Raw genomic sequence first — 23140 nt, 5'->3', positions numbered from 1 at the left:
AAAAAAAAAAAAAACAGTTACAAATGGTTGCTTCTGAAGAGTATGATTTAAGTGGGGAAAGTAGAGGGTTTAGGGAAGTGACTGCTGACTTTCATTTTAAGTCCTTTTTTATTCGATTTTTTTATTTGATTTTTAAATTATGTACATTAACTAAAATGGAAAAAAAAAAAAAAACAAGTGCTGGAGAAGATGTGAAACTGCTAGTGTAGACTATCAGAACTACTCTGAAAGCTCTGTGGTAATATTTACTAAACCTGAAGAGATACATAACCTGTGACCCAGCAAACCTACTCCTAGATATAGCCAGTAGAAATGCCCACAAATGTATAACAATAATCATAACAGCACTATCCAACAGTTCCTCAAAAACAGAAGGGATAAACTAAGGGATAAACTAAGGTACACAGTGGAATACTCCACAGCAAACGCAACGAACTACCACCGTACACAATGACATGGAATAATTTCACAAATATACTGCTGCACTACGTAAAGAATCCAGAAAAACAATGAGTGCATACAGTATGGCTCAATTTGTATAAAGTTCAACAACAGATAAATAAAACCAACCCTAAAGCAACAGCAGTAGATGTAAAGATAGTAGCTACTTTTAGGCACAACAGGGAGGGAGTGACTGGTAATACTCCATTTGCTTGCTCTGAATGCTCTTCTGTTCACTTCGTAAAAATGCACTGAACTGAATTTTATAATTAGTGCACATTTTAAGGGGTTAGTTGTATTTCTATAGAAGTTTAAAAGAAATACCATGTTTGATTTAAAAATGTACATTACTTTGGTAACATTTTAAAAATATGCAGTATTTAAATTTTACACCTACAAGAGAAGCCAAGCCTTCTTCTGTGGATCTGAATCTTTTTTAATGTCTAAAATACTTTTTTTCTCTAAGATGTTTTTTCAAGAATGCTCTAGAAGCACCCTGAACGCCAGCTGGTGACATCTCCATCACATGGCAGCAGTAAAACTGTTTGCAAACACTGTGATCTTTAGAGAAAGAGGGTTTACTACAAACCCAATATAAAAATAGTCTGAGGTCTAAATCTACTCTTGACTTCAGCATGGGTTTGTGTGTCTTTGCCAAAATAATAAATCTGCTCGTTTTCAGCTCAATAAAAGGAAAAATTTACTAACAATTAGAGCAAGTAAAAAAAAAAAAAGGCACAGCTATTTCACTGCACTGCATACTTTCTATCTCTAGAAACACTCAGACAGAAGCTGGACAAGACCTTGTCAAGGAAGGAGGGTGTTATGAAAACAACACAAAAGTCAGAATCACAGAATCCCAACTCTTAGAGTTTTGTTTCAAAATAATCAGGGGAGGGGAGAATGTGGACACAGAGATGGTCAAAAGTGGCCATAAATTAATGAGTGCTATGGATTACCGGGGTTTACTGAACTATTCTCTTAACTTCTGAGTAAGTTTGAAATTTTCCATAATGGAAGAATTAAAAGGGCTTTTTTCCTGCACATTAAAACAACTTCAGTTCTCTCCTCCTATCTCCCTTCTCTTCTATACATTTTTTTTTTTTTAGCAACGTCATTTGCTCTCACTGTTTCTCCAAGTTCTACATATTGATGCCTAAAATTAAATTAGACACCTTTTCTTCAAACTTGCTCCCTTCTATTTTCTTACTGGCACTGTGGATTTCACAGACACTGGGGAACCTGCAGTTACACTCTACTCTTTCCCTTCTCACAACTGATCAGTTCCACCTCTATTCCCCTCTAGGGTATTGCTAAGAAGTCTCTTCCACTGTTGGTTTGTGTTGTCCCCTGACCTGGCTCAGATTTTCACTGGTTACTTAGAAGATTGTGATTTCCCAAATTAGGTTTCTTCTTCTTAAAAAGAGTATTTTTAAAATCCCAAACAAAAGCCTGCTTTTTTTTTTTTTTAAATAAAAAACTACCTCATAGGACTATTACAGGACTTAGAGAATTCACACATGTGAAACACCTAGTGGAGTTCCTGTCGTGTAACAGACACACAAATTCTGGTTTTCTTCCAAGTCTTATCAAACTGGCTTCCCCTTTGCCTCACTGGATCCCTACAGATAACCATACAATGTCCTGATTCCAGTTCCTTTGCTATTTCTCCCACCAACACTATACTTCTATCCCATCCCCCTGTGTACAAAGATAAACTATCCTTTAGCTGGTCAGCTCCAATGTCATCTCATCCCTTTCCACAAATGTGCTTACTTGAGAATAGAGAGACCAAAGTCAGGCATTCAGACTAGAGTCTTATTTCATGCTCAGGTATACAAACAACACTACATCCTGCCTGAGGAAGAGAGCAGAGCAAGAGCTCTCAAGAGGCAACTGGGAGTTCTGTGTGGTTTTTGCCTTTCAGTCCAACAATCTTGGCTCTCTCAAATTAGGAACTAAATAATCTAAATGTGCTCCAAATTCTCCTAAACCAAATACCTAAACTAGATAAAGCAGGGGTGATCATTTTCAAAATGTTTCATTTATTATTCTTCATAGTATTCCTTCAAATAATGAATTCCCCTGCTGCATATATCATTACAAAACCTCAATTCACTATAACTTTTCCGGCACACATTATTATACAAAGTATGGCACACCAACACAAAACTACATACAAGCTAGCGAGAAAACAAAGTATGAGTGGTTCAAAATACTCCTAATTTTCTGTATCAGTAAACCATGAAACTAAACTGCAAATTTTTAATTTTACTTAATTTGATTGATAATACATTACAAATTCATGCACCAAATTCCTCCATGCTTACCAAGGCTAGTACTGCCATATTGTTTCTCCTGAGAGACTGTCTGCCTGCTAACCATTGTGATCCCATAACTAGTCCCCCCCCCCCCCCCCCGTGGTAAGCTTCTTCCACCATTCAAATTCTATTTCAAAGTCACCTCCTCTCTGTAAACTGTCCCCCTCACCTGGTATCGCTTCCTCACCTGTGTTCTAAAAGCCCTATGTGCTAATCACCCTGTTCACCTATTTCTCTCTAGCTCTCCCTCACACCAACCCTTCCTCCCAACTAAATTGTTAGCTGCCGGAAGAAAAGAAATATACATGACAGCTATTGAAGAACAGTGGGTAAGAGCAGACTCTAGAGCTTGAACAGTTTGGCTTGGAATCCTGTTCTGCCATGTCTTAGCGACATAACCATGGGCATAAGCCTCAGTTTCCTCATAGGAAAAACTACAACCAGCTGACAGAGCTGTTATAAAAATTATGTTAAAGAATAAAAAGCAATCAGCATCCCTTACTCCTCAGCTTCTTTTTGACACGGCAGTTTAAAGCACTGTTGAGCACACAAGTTTTAGAGTCAGTGCTGGGTTTTGAATTTTGGTTCTTACATCTGCTAGCTTAAGCCCTTGGGCAAGCTACTTCAACTTTGAGAGCCTCAGTTTCTTCATCTGTAAAAGTAAGAGAATAATTATTACCTGTATTATAAGGTTACTGTACGGATTAGATGAGAAGATTCACATAAAGCATTAGGCACAGGGAGGTGCTCCAGAAATATTTCCTACCAAACTTTCTATTTATCTATTTTAAGGTTGGTCTCCTAGAGACATACCACAGAGCAAACTCCTTCCCTTCCAAAAACAACCATTTCAGGAGTCAGCATTCACCAAGTATGATGTTCAAGGTCATAGCTGTTGGCCTTCCTAGGAGATTAGATTCCATATGGCCATGATTTCAGTCATCACACCAGTTGATTTTTTAAAAATTGTGTTCTTTCTGAGAATATCAACTTGTAAGTGCAAGGAAACTAGTAACAGCCAGCATGCCTCCCTACCTCAGGCGTTACTCTTCTGCCTCTCCATCATTAAGCTTTATAACTGAAGCATATATTAAAGTTGAATATAGTAAAAGACACTGACTTATGGAAACCTATGGAGAATTGTTCTATTTATGGAATTCCTAGGTGTGTACCATGCTGACAGAGTCTATACTTGGGAAAGTGATTTTAATTCCTGTACTTGTAAGGAGAAAAAAGTACCCATGAATAATTATGAAACTAATAAGAATAAGGACAACAAACACAGTTATAAAAATTTCTTCCCCATCATCCACCTATCCTCTACTTATACGAAATATTCACTTTTATCCAAACTCCTAATTCTGCACAGAAGAATCAAGATCTAAAATGCTTCACAATTTTCTGATGTGGTTTTAGATATACACTGTATACAATGAACAAAAGAGTGGTAACAGAGGCCACAGGTCCCTCATAATAGAACTCACCTTTGAGTTCAATGGTAACTGATATCCGATGCATGGGAGAGATACAGTATCAAATGAGATGAACCACTCAGCTACCAAAGTAACCCTCTTGAACATGTCTGATAAATCTCCTGTCTTTTTATGTTCATCACAACTCACACATGAGGGTCCCTACCATAGCCTATGATAAATAAAATTGAAATTCTCAGCTTTCACAAAGCAGGGGGAGAAAAGGAAGAACCATTAGAACCATCCTCAAATCCAAACTCCTACTCCTCTCTACCAGCTCCAACACACACCTTTGAATAAAAGAATACAAAAATTACTACTTTATTGATTTCTAGCATGTCTGTGAATGATGTAATACTTTCATATACATCCTTGATTCTCATGACTCATAACAATGTGTAACACTGTAAGTCTTATTTACATATGAAGAAACAAAGGATGAGGAAGTTCAAGTGGCTTTCATAATCATAACTTCAACAGATCCACTCAAACCTGTGCTCCTTATAACACCAAGATGTAAATACTATAAATGAATTGAAAATAATGTATGTATATAATGTTCATTAAAGCTGACTCAGAGAGTGATACAACAGGGATATCTCCTTCCCATATGGTAACAATAAATAACATTAGAGCAGCAGTTTTTAAGTATTTTGCTCACAGGACCCCTACACATTTTAAAAAATTAAGGAATATAAAGACCGACGGTTTATATGGTTTATACATACATCTACCACAGTAGAAATTAAAAATAACACTTTTAGGGGCACCTGGGTGGCTCAGTTGGTTAAGCATCTTTCTTTCCAGGCTCAGGTCATAATCCTCTTCCTGGGATCAAGCCACATCCCACCCACAGCTTCCTGCTCAGCAGGGAGTCTGCTTGTCTCTCTCCCTCTGGCACCAATGTGCCCCCCCAAATAACATTATTTTAAACAGAAGAATACACAAGCTCACATTTCATTTGCTGTCAGGGTGATAACATCATCACACATTATGTAACTCCTGGAAAACCCCACTGTACACTTGTGAAAGAATAAGGCTAAAAAAGGCAAATAGCACTTTTTTTGAATTATTATGAGAATGGTTTTGACATAGTAGACCCCTTCCGCAAGGGTCTTGGAGATCCAAAGTGGTCCCCAAGCCACACTCTGAAAACCACTTAAGTTAGAAGGTTAACAGCTATCATGGCAATTCTTAAACTCTAAGTTCTAACCCTCTATTTTACTTTTAGTACATTGTTTCTCAGTACTAGATTAAAAAAAAAAAAATCTCGAAGGAAGGGCTGTTTTATTTATTCCCTCTTAGCACTAATTCTCTTTACAGTATATAGTGCCCTGGACAAAGTTTACTTATGAAGTAAACTGAGTCTCTTCTTAAGTCCTAGTGGATGCGTAAAGAGAAAACATCTTAAAGCAAAAATTATCTCTTCCCTACTATGGTAAAGACATAACCAATGACGTACATAATACAGATGTCTGATCTTAAGCCAGTTAGATGTATCAAATAGACAAAACTCCACTAGAGACATGAAGGAACAGCAAAAGATCTAAACAAGAGAAATCAGGAGAAAAGTTAATTCTTTGAGGTTATATAAATGTCCAGCTTTTCCTAATTTTTTCTCTATCCAAATAAAAGTAGCACAGCATATCCTGAAACATAAATGGTTTTAATATTATCTGTATCTCTGGTTCTCTTACCTAAAGTTGGAACTTACTAAATTTTTACTATTGTAGTTGCACATTTGAGAGACTCTACATGAGACCTCTACACAAATAAGTGAATAATGCCACCTCATAATTACATAATTCCTTTTTCTAAGAATTTTTAAAACTTTTCATTTCAGTCTTAAAAATAACAAGTTGCATGACTTGCCTAAAAATACACTAAATCACAAATCAATAGTAATTCCAGAAGTAAAAGAGAAATTCCCAGCCATCTAATCCTGTTGTCGCAGGACAAAGAGGCTGAGTTACTTTCGAAAGAAACCTTAACTGCGCAAAGTATCCCCAAGGCTCCAACAATTATTACCAGAAAGTCTGGTCTAATAAATGCTTTTTGACTGGCACGATTTTCGAAATAACAAGTCCAAATCCTAAGTCTGTAGCACTAAAAAAATCCAAACATTTTGAATAATTTACCCAAATATTTCAAATAAACAATTACTAAAAAAAATGGCCTATAATTTAGATAAATTGTATACACGGGCTTTATTACAGACTAAGACTGTCAGGAATTTTCTCCTTAAATATGATTAATTTCAACATGCCTGAACTACATAAAATCTGTACTATCTACCACTTCAGAATTAGTAAATATAAGGACATTTGGTTTGCTACAAACATTTAAATTCTTTCCATGTCAAACTTTAGTCCTGTTTAAAACCCAAAGTTAAATACTGAGAACTAATGACCTTTCCAAATATTAAAATAACATCACCTGTCCTAAATCTTACAAAATATTATACTTATGATAAGAACAAAATGAGGTTTTCAGTGCATTATAAAAATGATTATCATACATTGAAATTAGTTACGACAGATGGCTCTTACTTCAGCCACAGCAAGTTTCACAGAACTAAAAGCTTTGAATTATTTACTTGCTTGACCAAATAACTAACGTAGCAAGACTGTGTAGTCAGCAACCACGATCATCCTTAATAATGAGTAGGAGTATAACTGAGTATATATGAAAGACTATTGTGTGAAAAAGACTGTAAGCACACAACACAAACACCAGGTGCACTATTTAGTAGATGTTGATGTCTGCATGAAATAGGCTGTATTTAAGAACAGAACACAGTTATTTTTTTAAAATACAGATTTCTGTAGCCAGCTACTAAATAGAAATATGTCCTCATTATTATTAAGATTTTACAGCAAAAAACAATAGTTACTTATAATTGCAGGTTATACAGGTACAATATGGGAGTTGATCCTATAGGAAACACCATTTCTAAACATACTGAGGTCACAAATACCTATTTAAATACCTGTATGCATACAGATACTTAATACAAAGGAAAAAGCCCAAACAAAACATTTTTACTGGGCTAACCACAGTATTCTTGTTTGTTTCTTTGTTTGCTAAGTAGGCTCCAGGCCGAGTGTAGAGCCCAGTGAGGGGCTTGGACTCATGACCCTGAGATCAAGAGCTGGGATCAAGAGTAGATGCTTAACCAGCTGAGCCACCCAACTGACGACCCCCTAGTCTTCTTGTTTTTAAGTACATACCAATAAGGACTAATTACGCTGGGCAGAAGGACATTTTCTAGCTCTTTTCTCAAAGCTATGCAAACCAAAGCACAGACATCTCAGTACTCCACCCACCATATCATCAGCTCCATTCTCCCAACAATACATGAAGAATTCATGGGCACAAATACCCAACGTTTTGATTAGAGAAGAAAAAAATACCTGTACTAACCATTCTGCTGGTTTCATGAAAATTGATAATTATGTACCAGATTAGTGAAAATTAGTTTTACTGTTACTCTATATCAGTCCAAGGAAAGGATCATCTATAGTTTACATTGACCTTTCCTAAGAGTGTGACCTTTCCTAAGAGCCACAGCTTCTGGAGTGTCAGAGAAGACTGCAAACACATTCATGTTTTGTTTTTGTGGAAATGAAAGGAGAGCTGGTGCCCCTAAGGTGCCCAACAGACATTAACTCAGCACTGTGAATTGCTGGACACTTACAATCAGCATAATCTCTGTGTGTGTGTGTGTGTGTGTGTGTGTGTGTGTGTGTGTAAAGGGAGGAGGTACTCCTCATCAATATTGATTTTACAATCAGAATTAAGTTACATATCAGCAGCCTGTGTTTATAATAACAACCTTCTACCCTTTAAAAAAAAGGTTAAATATGTTACGTGTATCTGTTTATGAACTTCAAAGAATACAGAGCTCTTTAGAATGAATTCAAAATTCCAGTACTTCAGTTACATAGCTGAGTTCACTTTGTGAAAATTTATCAAGCATACACTTAGGATTTGGACAGTTTCTATCTGCACAGACAGACACACACAGACACACATATGCACACAAACACACACATATATGTCAATAAAAAGTTTATACACAAAAAAAGTTCTGGCATTTAAAGGGGGAATGTGCTTTCTCATATAGAATAATCAAAAGATGGTATTTCAGCAGGGACATGAAAAATGATGGTGTGAGCTCTCTGGCTATCTGTGGGGAAAACATTCCTAAAGAAAAACCAGCAAAACCCTTGTGATGGGCGCATTCATGGAGGGTGAGAACAGCCAGGAGGCCAGAACAGACTAAGTAAAAGGAAGAGTTAAAGAAGATAAGGTCAAAGCTGGAGACATGACCAGGAGTGAAATAAAATGGCGAATGGGATGGGCCTATACAAACTGCCAGGAGGGATATCCATGTTATACTCTTACAAACCCATCTGCGGGGTCACTTTTATTATAATACTCCCTCACTGTATTGTTAAGGAAAGAGGAAGAAGGAGAGGAAAAGAGAAGAACCTCCTCAGCATGCAAGAGGCCTGAATATGTATCCGAGCAGAGTTATGTGTATACATCAAACTTAACACTAGATATAATGGGGGATGGAATTAAAAGAGGAGCACATTTTCAATTTTTTTATGTTCCTAAACACTATTTGAACATTTGCAAAAAATACGGCAAACAAAAAACAACCTGAAGAAACAATCAGAAGAAAAAACTGATTATCTACAAAGATAAAGGTAGAAGATGTTTATGGTATCATTATTTACATTAGTTAGCAAAATGAAAAAAATCAGTAAGGAACTGGTTAACTTATAGCACTTCTGATCAATGTATTTCTAAGAACCTGTTAAAACAAATGAAGTCGGTATATTTGGAAAAGCAGAGATACAGTAAGTTTTAAAAAAAGGGCAAGATGCTAAGAAAGGGATGATCCTGTTTTTATTAATTAATAAAAAATTATCCTATATTTAAGAAAAAGTATGGGAGAATAGTCCCTGAATTTAACCATTTTAAGATATTAAGTAGATTTCTCACTTTGATATTTCATATTTTCTATCTGAATTTTTACAACAAGCTTATCATTCCTTTAAAAGGGGAAACAAGTGTCACCTAGCAAATGTCTGACACATCTTGAGTAATATGTCTGACAGACGTAGGATAATCAATAAATATGTACATTCAATTAGTTACCAAAGGGAAGATACTTTTATTCAGCAGATATCATATATGTGACATTTAATATCGCCAATTAGATATTATTTCCATTTCCATTTTACAGATATGGAAACTGAGACTAGGGAAGATAAGGCCTCTTGTTCAAGGGCTCTTGCTTGGGAGAGTGCTTAGCAATCTGACAAGAAACATTTTCAAACTAAACTTCTGTAAAACTTGTACTAATAACTAGGTAGTTGCTTTATGACTTTCCAGTGAGGTATGATGTTCTTTGATGCCATGCCAAGTGTTGGTAGGTCCTATGACTCTAGAAATGGAACAAAGGGATTTAATGGCCCTTGTTTCCTGGTGACACTGTTCTGAGAAAAGAGAGAATCTGATAGGAAGAAATGTCAGGTCAATATTTAACTTCTAAACATGGTATTGAGTGGTAGAAACTCTATCTTTGAATGTCGAGTATTCTTACTGAACAACTGATTCAAAAAGCCTCAGCCTGCTATACGGAATCTTACTAAGAGGAGAAAAAAAGAGAGAGAAAAAGAGTGACTGGTTACACTTTGTTGGATAGAGATTTTTTAGGAATGCCTGAGCCATATGAGTCCCGTATGCCTTCTAAGAAGGCCAACAAAATTATTAAAGTATTTAATATTTAACCATGTTAGTTTTAGTTATACTAATGGCAACAAAGTTGTATCCTTCTGTCTGTGCTTATTACTCAACTTGGAGTCTAAGCACCCTAAGTATTCTATAAATTTCATGAAATCACATGAAAATTTGTTTATGCATTTTTCTGCACAGAGCCACATTTCTCATTAGCTTCCCAAACTCCAAAAAGATAAAACGTTCAAAAAAAGTACCTTTCAACATATATGTACCTCTGCTCCTTTTTTGTAGGCATTTAAGCATAGTTTTTGTCTTGTTTTTTAGGGTTTTTTGTTTAAAGGTTTAAAATTTTTTTTTTTTAACAAAAGGCCAGACAGTAAATATTTTAGAATCCATGGGTGCATATGATGTGTCTCACATTCTTCTTCTTCTTTGATTAACTTTAAATGTAAAGTTTAAAAATGTAAAAACCATGCTTAACTCAAAAGGACTAACACCAGCTTGTTTTAGAGTAACAGTTGTTCACTTCTACAGAAATAACACAGACCCTTTTTTTGAGAAAGTCACTAACCTCCTCTGAGTGTCAAGTTTCCACATCTGTAGATACTAAACTCTCCCACACAGTAGTTTCAAGTATTGTGGCAGCAAGTGTACAGAACTGCCCACACAGTCCCTGGCATATAGTTAGCAAACTGATTTTATTATCCTGGCCTGTGCCTCATATGATAGATCATTAGTGATATTTATAACTCAATATTAAGTGTTTGATCAGTGGGTATGCCCCTCCCATATAATCTACTTCATAATGATCGGCTTTGGTTATTTCCAGAAACTAACTGGGGTTTTCCTGGACAGCCAGCAGACATGCACGTTACTCATTAGAAACTAATAGTCTCCTCATAATTAACTCTCTTCCTTCAATGTGTGAATCATTTCTAGGGCAGAGATTTAATTTATCAATATGTTATTTTCCATCTAAAGTGTTATAAATGTCCAAATCACCAAAGAGCTTAAGAAAACCCCACTTGAAAAAAGTAAAACCAGAATTAATGGGAGTATATTTAGGTGTACCAAGGACCTAAGGTCACAAAATATTATACGACACATTCATCAGAAGAGATACTGAGCTCTCCTCTTTTTGTTCCTCACAAAACGGAAGGTCTCAAATATATCCAAGATGCCATTATAATGAGGTTCAACTGTTCTCTGTTTTCTCCAGAAAGACTAACCAGCTTAAGAGCATGAACTACATTATAACCATTTTAATCCTTCACCACACCTACCATAACGCTAGGTATGCTAGTCTTTAGGGAACAGTTAACTGAAAATAAGTATTTTAAAAACAATTTTATTTATCTAAGACAATGATCTTTCAATTCTGTTTATGTAGATATTCGTCTAAGAAGCAGGAAAACCAAAGCACAACAGATTAAAAAACTAGCTACTACCTCATCATTACTCCAGAACAGCTACAGTGATATAATAATGTCCCAGTCTGAACTCTCCCAAAGTATCAAAGGTTATATTTCCTACTGATGTTAGTAAGTAAAACTATAATTCCTACAATCACTAAGGATTTTGGAAACTATTGTAAAATATTTTCCAACCTAAGACACCTTTAAGAGTTGTCCACATAAAGTGTATGGAAGAGTTAAGTGAATAAATATACTACAGGACGCTTACAAATGATTTTGTCAGCTTTCAGTAGATTCACTTTGAAAGTTTTTGAGACATGATTACTCAAACCATCTATACAGGATGGCTGGGTGGCGCAGTCGGTTAAGCATCTGACTCTTGGTTTCAGCTCAGATGATGATCTCAGGGTCCTGCGATCAAGCCCTGTGTCGGGCTCACACTCAGAGCTGAGTCTGGTTGAGATTCTCTCTCCCTCTCCCTCTGCCCCTCCCACATATGTGCTTGCACTCTCTCTCTCTCTAAAACAAATAAATCTTAAAAAAACAACAACGACAAAACAAAACTTTACTTCAAATAATCAGTAAAATGAGAAAGCTATAATTAATGGTATGAGTAAATGTTTTTCTTCCTCATCTCAGAAGACAAAGAAAAAATAATTCAATTACAAACCACATTATACAGTATGAGGCTTTCCAGACCAAGCCTAATTTAGTTCTCTGAAATTAATGGTATACTTAGAGAAGACATAGGTAAATAAAAACATGTTAAGAAGCTCTACCTAACTAAATACAGTCCAGTCCTTGCCTTTGGTGGGACAGTGGTCCTCCTTGATCTCCAGTCAGCAGGAATATTCAAAAAATTTCCATAAGTAAAAGAACAGTTATGACAAAAGTAGCCATATTCAGAAGATATTCCATGAACCTGAAGAGTGAAATTTTCCCCCAAATATGTTCCACACGCAATCATCAAATTCAAAAATCAACAAGTAGATGTCTCCTTATTTGTAGATCAGAGAAGTATCTGTATATAGTTAATGACCCACTTGACATCAAAGCAAAAATCCAGCGCACTCAACTGAGAAACAGCTACTATGCACTTACTACCAATATACTGCAGAGAATGGAAAATGTTTCGAAGGATTCTTTAAAAACTTCTGGTAGAATGATTTTTTAAAAAAATTCTACATTGGGACGCCTGGGTGGCTCAGTTGGTTGAACAGCTGCCTTTGGCTCGGGTCATGATCCCGGCAACCTGGGATCGAGTCCCACATCGCGCTCCTTGCTCGGCGGGGAGCCTGCTTCGCCCTCGGCCTCTGTCTGCCACTCTGTCTGCCTGTGCTTGCTCTCTCTCTCTCTCTAATAAATAAATAAAATCTTAAAAAAAAAATTCAACATTATATCAAAGTCTTTTATAAAATAAAATTGCTCAAAGAAAGTCCCTTGAAAGATAATAATGTTTAAAGAAGGGTAATAATTATCGCCCTTTACTATCCAGTACTTTCCATTTTCACTGATTAGCAACAGTATTACTCCCTATTTAGGAAGGATCTCAAATTCATATGATGCCAGGCCAGACAACTACCATTAGCAAGTAGGTGGGGACTATAAACCAGGCATAAGAACTTCCTGCAGCTGCTACCAGACCTATTTCTCCAACCGGTTATTGCTATAAGGAATGCAGGCCTGGTGCAACGAGATCATCCAATGTCTTCTAAGAGAAGCCAGAAATCCAAAATCATGCAAAATATTCCCTTGTAAAGTATTGGCAATTACGAAACAAACAAAAATACCATGAGGCCGAATAAAAAGTACCTGCAAACAGAATTTGGCCTTTCAGTATGCAACCAGGGGTAAAAAATAGCAATAACAGTCTAGGAAGAGAAGCATCAGTAAGAATCTCAAGTAGGTGACTCCCAAATTCTAAACTTCCCCAGACTATTACTCAGATTTCATGTAATCATAAATATTAGTGGTAATGTTTCTTTCCTAAGACTAATTTTTGGGTTAATTAAAAAAAAAAAACTTGGTAACCCCCCCCAAATACTAGTACTTTAATTTACTATTTTAAAGTATACATTTTAGGGAAAAAATTCAAAACAACATTTGAGGGAGATGAACTTAGAATTATATTAGTAAAACTAAATTATAATATATGGGAAATGTGTAATAGTATAATTCTTTTAAAAATATTATAATGTTTTACAAACTATGTTAGTTGGATAAAATGAAGAGTTAATCATCACAATCCTTAGAAAGCAACCACTTGAACTCCTTGAATCTCTAGATTGAGACATCAGGAACTGGCATTCCTCAAGGCCACCTTCACTTTAGCAATATGAAATGGAAAAATAAATAAAGGGTGGGGAGAAGTAACAACGTTAACTGGCAAGGTATTTCTGTTATATAATAATTAAAGTGCCAAAGGATCCTAAGACTCAATAGAATTTTCTTTACTGCTTTAGCTCTAAGTAGATTAGATGGCTAAAAAGGATAAACTAGCAGACCTTCTATTTGGAAACAAAATCTGCTGGATTAAAAAAGAAATACTATGTGGGGCAGCACCCAAAGATTTAACCTTTAAAGGATCCGCTCTCAAAATTTCCAATGTAAGAAAAAAAATCTTTAGTTACACTCTTCTCAGAGTTCTCAGTTGATTTGTAAAGTTACCTCCATATATATATATATATATATACATGTTATATTGATAGTGTACTTTTAAAAAACAAAAAACAAAACATTAAGAACAAGGTGACAGAGTTGAATGGAAAAAGGTAGCTCTGGCTTTATCAGGGCTGGAATTCACTACATAACAGCTGTGTGACTTTAAGCAAGTTATTTAACTACTCTGAGCACTACTCCCTCGTCTATATAAAAGGGTAAACAACAGCTACTTTAATTCTCATTATGAGAATTGTGATACATCTTAAATGTATTTTAATTCATTCTCTTAACTGAAATCTGAATCCGCTCCACAACATCAGTAGCTTAAAATACTTCTGGCAAAGAGCTTCATAGACAAGAGAACTCAACACTTCCTGGAGCAGCCCATTTCATCTTCACACTCCTATTATTTTCCTTTACTTACCGAAAATCAGCGTCCTAGTTACTTCAACCTTCCATTAATCAATCACATTCTAGTTAAATCATATTAAGTACTGCTAATTCAGTTCTCATTAAACTTTAGGCTCCAAAATGGTTGAGGCTGTTCAGTACTGAAGCCCCAACACCTAAACAATGATAAGCACATAGCAGGTGTACAACAAACATCTGCAGATTAAGTGGTAAGTTCTGTTAGTATTTACTGATTTACTACCGAAATGCCTTCTAATATAAAGAGCACAAACGTGCACATTTCTGGAGGTGACTGCTTAATGTGTAAGGTTTAAAATTTGAACTACCATACATAACCAGACACAATGCTATGTTTTTAAAAAATCTCTTCGGACATAGTAAATGAAAGCAATAAAACCCACTAATATCTCCACACCTGCTATTCATTCATTTCCTTCAGATTTAACTGAATTCCAAATCTACATTTAAAAAAAAACCCAAGAACCCTCAAAATGATACCCAACCTAATTGCCACCTAATTGTTCTTTGCAGAATAATCAATTCTGCAAATAATCCCCCAAATAAGAGCATACTCAAATTTTATTACCTGAAAGTTACCCAGAAAACAGAATACCAAAATCTGTAATTTTTTCTCATTACTTTCTTAGCAACACATTACTATAAATAAACATCTTACTGGTTAGATACCAGAACTCATTTATAATTTAGTCACTTACATTCCAAAGCTTGAAGCGTAGGTTTCCCAAAGTATGTTGTTCTTCACAGAATGGGAAATCAAACACAGTGAACAACCAGTTCACCACCCTCTGCAAATCTATGGAACTATATCCATTATAAAGTAAATTTCTCCTGCCACTCAACAGTTTTAAGCTTTCACTCTATGCTATCAGCCTAAACATAATTAGGAAGGCCTATCTGCCACATACACAAGTCAATTACCCATCACAACCCCAAACATAAAATATCTCTGGATTACCTGGGTCACTGTTGTTTGACACTTTGGTAGAAAATTAGTGATCCAGAAATATGCAACTAGAGGACACTAAGTAAGGCAAACACCAGACTGACACACTTTTATAAGGAAGGACAAATCCAAGAGTCAAGCATTTTAATGAACAGAAAATTAGAGGACAGAAACTGACATAAGAAATTCAGCTGATTTTGAAGAGACAGCCATGTACGACCCTTTCCACTCCAACAATTCAGACTAAAGTAGATGAAGCCCCATCCCTACAAAACTTCCTTTCCCCTTCATTTCTTCTATGATATTAAAAACAAACAAACAAACAAACAAGCCACCCCAAAACAAAAATCCCTGGACCATTAATCAAAACAGTATACTAAGTGAAACTAACGCCACCACATACCGGAGAGCTTTAGCAAGTTGAAATCACTACGGATCATTAACATTCCATCTGCAGGCTGATCTCAGGTACTGCGTGAGAAATTCGCAGCCAGAGCTGACACACGAAGGGCAGCATCTAGGTCTGTGCTACAGAACCTACCCCGAGGGGGAAGATGACATTAACACAAAACCCACAGAGAACTACCACATGTACAGGCTCCCAGCTGGCTCTCAATTCGCTGTGCGAAGTATTCCTTTACAACGCAAACTGCATCTCTGCCCTGAAAGTTGCCAAAGCGCCAACTGCAAGAGCGGCCTGCCGTTGCAAAATACAACATCCTCGGGCTACCCACACTTCTTTCTCATGCCTGTACTTTGGGTCCAGCAACAATTTCTCAACGTGGTCAAGGTGATGCTGCAAAACCGCCCTCAATGCCGCCACCACACACAGGACCCGTTTCTCACCAGTCCCAAAGCCGACGAGGGGGACCGGCCGCCCTGCCATTTTCAACATGCTGCTCCTACCCACGCGGACAGCACCCTGAGTGCCCACGAACACGCGAGGAGGCTTCTGGCTCATCCTGATGCCCTCTGGCAGCGAAGACTGTGGGCGCTACTCGCCTCCCTCCCCGGGTACTGTCCCGCCAGGGTCGGGGAGATCCCTGGAAAAGCAAAGGCTGGGGAGGAGCCTCTGCCCTTCCCATTCCACGCAGGCGGCAGCACCCCGCCCAGGCCCGGATCCCCGGCGGCTAGGTCCCCGCGCCTGCGGGGTGTCATTCCCTCACCTCCCTCCCTCTCACCTGATCTTGTAACTCGGGAGAGTGTGCTTGCGCTTGATGATCTTCTTGAGCTGGTTGACGATGATGGAGGTGAGCTGGGGCATAGGCCGCCCTTCAAACTGGGAGCGCACCTCAAAGTCGATCAGCGGGTCCTCCACGAAGGAGAAGAACCAGTGGGTGAAGGGCACGCGCGTGAGGACGAAGCGCAGCCTCCCCACGACTCGGGACAGCTTGACGAACAGGTAGGCGGACTTGCCGAAGACCAGGTCCACGTCGATGGCCAGGTGGAAGCCCCCGTTGTACTCCACCTCCGCCTCGAAGGCCAGCTCCTCGGGGGAGGTGGCGGGCAGGGTCTCCCCCTCGGGGCCGTCCGACTCCCCGCTGGCCGAGGGCACCACCGGCCGCAGGAGGCGGATGGTCTTGATGAAGGGCACGGTCTCGCCCAGGAACACGTCCCGCAGGCTCAGCCCCTCCAGCAGGCGCCCGGCCGTCTTGGTCTGCAGCAGCTCCTCGAACTCCACCTTGATCTTCTTGGTGACCCAGCGACGAGCCAGTGCGGTGTCCCGCAGCTCCCGGAACAGGAACAGGATGGTGGCGTTGAGGAAGTAGCAGGTCTCCCGCGTCGGCGGGGCGGGGGTCTCGAGGGCCGGGGCCGGGGTCGCGCCGCCCTCGGGTGGCCCGCCGGAGGGCTCCTCAGCCCCGCCGCCGCCATAAAGGTACTCCCTCAGGGCCAGGCCCGGCACCGGCTTGATGTAGCGGAAGCCGTCGCCCGCGCGGGCCGCCTCGTCCGGCGGCGGCTCGGGCTGTTTGCGGTACAGCAGCAAGAACTGGGTGAGGAGCGTGAGGAAGGAGCCCAGCACGGCGGACGCCAGAATCATGAGCAGCAGCCCCATCCCGGCACCGCCTCCGCCCGGGCCGCCCGGGCCCCTGCTCCCGCGCCCACAGCGCCGCTCTCTTCACGTCGCCGCCCCCGCTGCCTCCATCTTGAGGACATCGGGCGGCGGGGTTGGGGCAGGCGGCTCCCTGGGCCTCGTTCGGCGGCTCCGGCAGGCGCGGTGCGACGCCCGAGCCCGCAGCGGCCCGCAACTCCTCAGACACTCCGGGACGCGGCTGCTGTGGCGGCGGCAGCCGCGACGGCGGCGGAGGAGCGGAGGGGGCGGAACGGCACTCCCTCCGGCCTGTGCTCATTGGACGAACGGCGCGTGACGTCAGGGGCGTGCTCGCTCCCGGCGGTGTCGCCTGGCACTCTGCGCCCGGGCGCGCGTACGCGGGTCCTTCTTCACCTCCCGGGCGCCCTTCCAGCCCCGCCCCCCACGCCAACATTCCATTCCCCCGCGGTCCACGTGGCTGTCACTTCTGGAGTCGCCGACGGGATCCGGGGAGATAACTGGGGCCGCTTTTGGAGGATAAGGAGGCCGGGAGTAGGTGGTGTGGCGCGTTCTTGATCCCCGTCCTCCCGTTACCTTCTGACGCGCCTACCCCCCCCCCTTTGGCCGCGGTCCCTGCCTGTTACCTCTGCTGCAGTGTGGTTCTTCCACTCGCACCCCTGAGAGATGGGCTGGCAGCGGCTTTCCCTGCAGGGCAGCGCCGCAGAGGAGCTGAGCCGGCCGTTCGGAGACACCCCAAGCCGAGGACAGGACTGAGCTGCCTCAGAGACCGCCGTCGCCGACCGTCAGTCCAGCCAGCAGACGCTCTGCGTCTGCGAAGGGTGGGCCTGGGAAGGAGGGACGGAGAAGAATGGCGGAAGATGCAAACTAACTTTATCAGCAAGGTGGATACTCGAGATTTAAATGAGAAGGTAGTAAAAGAGCTGGGAGGAGCAGGGATGATGAGTGAGATGAATTTGCCAGATGATGAGAAGATGAATGGTGGCTCACCGTCCAGCTCTTGCAGTGTGTGCTAAGTCCATCTTAGAAGACTTAGCCCCCACCCATTTTACAGATGCAATCATTGGCACAGAGAGGCAAAGAAGTTGCCTAGGGTCACACAGTGGAGGCTGGTCTAAAACTAACTCCCAAGCCCTTCATTGCTAATCTGTACCGTGACAACGAAATTGCTAGAGTTGGAAGGCGGTTTACTGGTTCCCTGGTGCACAGAAAGTGTGAGTTGGGGAGGAGGGTCAGGAAGAACTTGGGATTTTGTACAGGGTAGCACCTGAACCAAAGCCACAGAGTTAATGAATCCAGTTTGCCCAGAACAGTGTTGACTCTCATGTCGTCTGGCTACTTGGTTGTTACATCATAAATGCTTATGTGGCTCTTGCCGCTTGGACACCACAACAATTCTACCTCTAGTCCTACAGAGGTCAGACAGATGTTCCCTACTTAAAAAGTCAGGAGGACTTTCGGTGGCCCTAAGGGCCAGGGCACCCACCGCCTCTCTCTCTGGCCCTGGAAGATCTTCAAGCTAGCGATCGTCTCAAATCTGGGTGATTCTAGAACAAAGACAGAGTTGCATCCCATTTTAACCCAGCTTGAGCAGGCACAGAACTTTGGAACCAGGCCTTACTCCTGTCCAGGTGAGACCAGAACGGCTCCTTTACTGGGAGAATGTCAGACAGGTGCTGGCTGAGGAGCTGGACTTAAACCGCATATTCCACATACTATGGAAGTCCAAGGCCCTGTTAGGATTTCTGGGAACTCTGGCAATATCTTTACTTGTGGTTGCCTTTGACTCCTGGCTCCTGCTTCAGGACTGCCGTCTCAGTTCTACATGGTTTCAACCCAAATGGGAATTGTAGACTTTATCTCAGTTTTGACCCAAAAACCTTATTCATAACTCATGTGCCACGGTGTGGCACTCTCACAGGCTCCTCCCTCCTCTCCCATCTTCCTCTCCCCGTCTCACCCCTCAGATTGCCTCTGGAAATCCTGAATCTTCTCAATCCATTATACAGAGTCCCTCCATTCCCCAGCAAAACTTGTCACTCCAAATCCATGAAGGAGCTCAGCATACCTTTTGGGAAGATAAAAAAATGTTTCCCTGGTGTTAAAAATGGCTAACACTTACTAAACACCTCTAATGATTTTATTAATTACGGTGTTATCATAAATAAAAATATTTTTAGAGAACAGTCTATGTACCAGGCGCAGTGTTAAACATCTTATGTGCCTCATTCCTTTTAAAAATCAAAATGTTTGGGGCGCCTGGGTGGTTCAGTTGGTTAAGTGTCCCTGCTCTTGATTTCTGCTCAGGTCATGATCTCTGCGTTGTGAGATCATGGGACTCTGCGCTGGATGTGGAGCCTGCTTAAGATTCTCTCTCTCCTTCTCCCTCTGCCCCTCCCCCACTGTGTGTATGTGCTCTTGTGTTCTCTCTCTCTCTCTAACAACAACAACAACATCAAAATGTCCATAAGTGTTGGCCTTATCCAGGTCTGGGGTATTGAGTCTTGCCCCTGACTGGCTGACCCCATCACAACCTACTTGGCCAGCCCACCCTATGTTGCGCCCTGCAAAGGTTTACCAGCTTGGGACCTTTGTTTCTTTTGCCTTTTATTTTGCTAGGTCATTTAGCCAACCCAGGGTTTCTTAACCTCTGCAATATCGCTGTTTGGAGCGAGAAGATCCTCTACTATGGGGGCTGTCCTGTGCCTCGCAGGAGGTGATGTTGTGCTAATAGAAGCTTATTTTTTGTAATGGAATTCCCTGGAAGAACATAAATTCAGCAACCTTTTAAAAAAAATCAATCCCAGTTCATAGAAACTCAAAAGTCTAAGAACCTTTGGCCCCTGCTCTGAAAATCTATGATTCTGAGTAGGTTTTTGAAGGAAGAAGTTGCATTTAGCCTGCCTGCTGACCTTTTAATGAGTTTTAAATGACATCATTGAAATTAAGCTGCCCCAATAGACTTCATGGGAAGTATCCATTTCATGGGTAAAGGCGGCTGAATCCTGCAAGATGGGATGCTTCTAAGACTAGCATCCTCACCAACTAGAGAGATATGGACCACTTTTGCTGTTCAAGTCTGAATCCTTTACATTGACCACCAAACAGGATGAGAAAGCCAAAGCAGGTGAATATGGAGAGTTTGTGAGTAGCATAAAATATGAATTTGATAAAAATGATGTAAAATTACTCAAATATCACAAAATGGGGGGGAAGCAGAGAGAAATTTAGAATGATTGTCTAACAAATGATACATCACACCATTCTGTGAACTGTCACAGAATTCAGTAACTATGCTTCAGCATCCAGTGTGTGCCCAGCTTGGGGTCTGGAATGAGTCGGACAGAGTCCCAGAGTCCCAGAGTCCCAGCTCTCAGGGCTGCCAGGGCCCGGTGGAAGCAGACACACACCTACATAACTGATGTGAAGAGATGGTACCCAGTGCACTGTCAGAATGGAGCCTTACCAGACCTGGGATGGGGAGAGTAAATCACAAGGAAGAGAAACTGCCCCAAGCTCACTTGACTGAAGTTGGATTCATGTTAACAATACTGGGGAAGCCCCAGGAACTCAGCTGCAAGGTGCTCAGCTCTTGCGGGACTCTCTCAGAAATCCAGGACAGAGTGGGCTGTTTCTCTAGCTCGTTTTCGCTGGCCCCACCTACCCAGTACCTTGTTGCTACACCTCTCTGCAAGTCTGCACCATTTTCCTCCACAAGGCTCTTGGTCCCAACTGCCCCATAGCCTCAGCATGTAGACAGCTTAGGAAGACACCAGCTCTGCACCCGAATCTAGAGGGTCCTATGTTCCTGGTGCCTAATGTGTCCTACTGTTTCAATATCAAGCACTGGGAGAGCAACCCAGAAAGGACTCTACCAATCCAATCATTTATGCCCAAGGAGCTTGCCTCTTCTGGTTGGTGGTGTGTCGAGCGACTTAGCCAAGAAAGGGGAGAGGATTGAGAATGACAATTCTAGTCCAATAGGGGGTGAACAGTTCATTCTGGCTGAGGAATTTTTGTTGGCCTTTGATGACTAGGAGGGCATCTAATCAGAAGGAGGCCAAAGCTCAGAAGCTGGAAGTCCAGCAGTTTAGAGAAAGTGGGACCAGGATGGCTGGAGGGTGGTGTAAACAATTCTAGTGCAGGGAGGTGGGGTGGTGGAGGTGAGATGGTAAAGCAGGCTTGAGCTGAATTAGGGAGGGTTTGAATGTCAAAGCAAGTTTAGATTCCATTTTTCAGTCTTTGTAAAGTCTCCAAAGATTTTTATGCCAAGACCATGGCATTATCCTTTTTCTTTCCATTATCTCTACCTGCAGAACCTCAGCCAGTTCAACTGTCTACTTCCTCCCTTCTGCATCTATAAATTCATGATCTTCATTCTCATTTGGGCCCTCAAAGCAACTGAGCATTTTTCTCCATCACCGTATTGGCTACATCTACAATGCTCATTTCTAGTTGGTTCAGAATTCAGGTAAGGCAGAGAAGTGTTATTGATCTCTAAAAATCTCCGCATTATTTTGGACCCCAAGTGATTCAGTAGGATTCAACTTAATTCTCCTTGTGCTTCCCTTCTGTTTTTGTTTGTTTGGGTTTGATTTTTATGGTTCCTCCTCCTCCACTAGCCCATGGAGTTTGGAGTGACTCCACAATTCTCTACTTGGCCCTCTTCTTTTTTTACTCTACATCCTTTACCTGAATGATGACCAGTTCTGGAGACTTCAACTCACACCTCTCCAACCACCCTTCTCTCCTGCCTGTTCTCAAGATGTCTTCATCTCAACTTGATCAAAACTGAAGGTCTCCCCTCTGGCAGACACTGCTGGTTGCGTGCATGTTGTCTTTCTCCCCTTCTTTCTCAATAAGAGAACTCCCATTTTTTCACAAATGACAATGCACCTAGATAAAAGACTCCTATTCCCCTATTCCCTTATGCTTGGATGTGTCCATATGACTGGTTTCTGATCTGTATGAAGTATGGGGGTGAGGTCCTTCTGGAAGTCTCTCAAAGGGAATTGACTCAGCTGTAAGCGATGCTATTTTGCTCTCCTCTCTTGTTCCATCTTCTGGCTGTCTGAAATAAAGTCAAGATTTGTGGAGCTCCAGCAGTTCTTCTGGACCTTGAGATAAGTTTGATGATGGAAGCCAAATGCTAAAAGATGGCAAAGCAGACAGAAGCCTGGGTCCTTGATGACTTCTTGGAACTACCAGAGCAGCCTTGGATTTTCTGTAGCATTCAGTCAAATGGAATCCTAATGGCTTCACCTTACAACCAGCCTTCTCAAGCTGGCTCTTCCTTTGTGTTCCCTACCATTCACCCACCTGTCCAAACTTTACTTGCCCTCCTTACTCTCCCATGTTCTTTATACTCCTTAGTATATCTCAGATGTGTCCCCCTGTCTCCCTATCACTAGAGCCCATTTCTTGCCCTCTTCCTTTCACTTGCCATGACTTTACTTCTTCAGTTATGTCCTACCCAGTCATTCCGCCCATCGTGCCTCCTATAACCTGTCGCTATAGTGATCTTTTCCAGGACAAATATGATCCTGTCCCTTTGCTGCTAAGATTTCTCCAATGGCTCCCCACAGCCATATTAATAGTAATGTCCCTCCTACATCAAGCACGCTGTAACTGGGAAGCATTGTGCTAAGCGCTTT

At 41.2% G+C, this 23140-nt stretch overlaps 1 protein-coding gene and 1 long non-coding RNA gene across 3 annotated transcripts in view; one reads left to right on the top strand and one right to left on the bottom strand.

Annotated features, from left to right (window-relative positions):
* PDZD8 (PDZ domain containing 8) overlaps positions 1 to 17699 on the bottom strand; it is a 78758-nt gene extending 61059 nt beyond the window's left edge. The window contains exon 1 of the mRNA XM_032878876.1: positions 16621 to 17699. Coding sequence (XP_032734767.1) covers positions 16621 to 17492 — 872 coding nt within the window. The 5' untranslated portion in view covers positions 17493 to 17699. The remainder of the gene's footprint in view (positions 1 to 16620) is intronic.
* A 954-nt stretch (positions 17700 to 18653) lies between these two features.
* Positions 18654 to 23140, top strand: part of LOC116879197 — a 31814-nt gene continuing 27327 nt past the window's right edge. For both annotated transcript variants that reach the window (XR_004384982.1, XR_004384981.1), the window contains exon 1: positions 18654 to 19117. This is a non-coding gene — a long non-coding RNA (uncharacterized LOC116879197). The remainder of the gene's footprint in view (positions 19118 to 23140) is intronic.

Source organism: Lontra canadensis, unplaced genomic scaffold (genome assembly GCF_010015895.1).
Source record: "Lontra canadensis isolate GAN:19392208 unplaced genomic scaffold, GSC_riverotter_1.0 scaffold3, whole genome shotgun sequence".
Classification (NCBI taxonomy): domain Eukaryota; kingdom Metazoa; phylum Chordata; class Mammalia; order Carnivora; family Mustelidae; genus Lontra; species Lontra canadensis.
The sequence above is the reverse complement of the archived record's forward strand: the minus strand, read 5'-3'. Positions and strand labels throughout refer to the sequence as shown.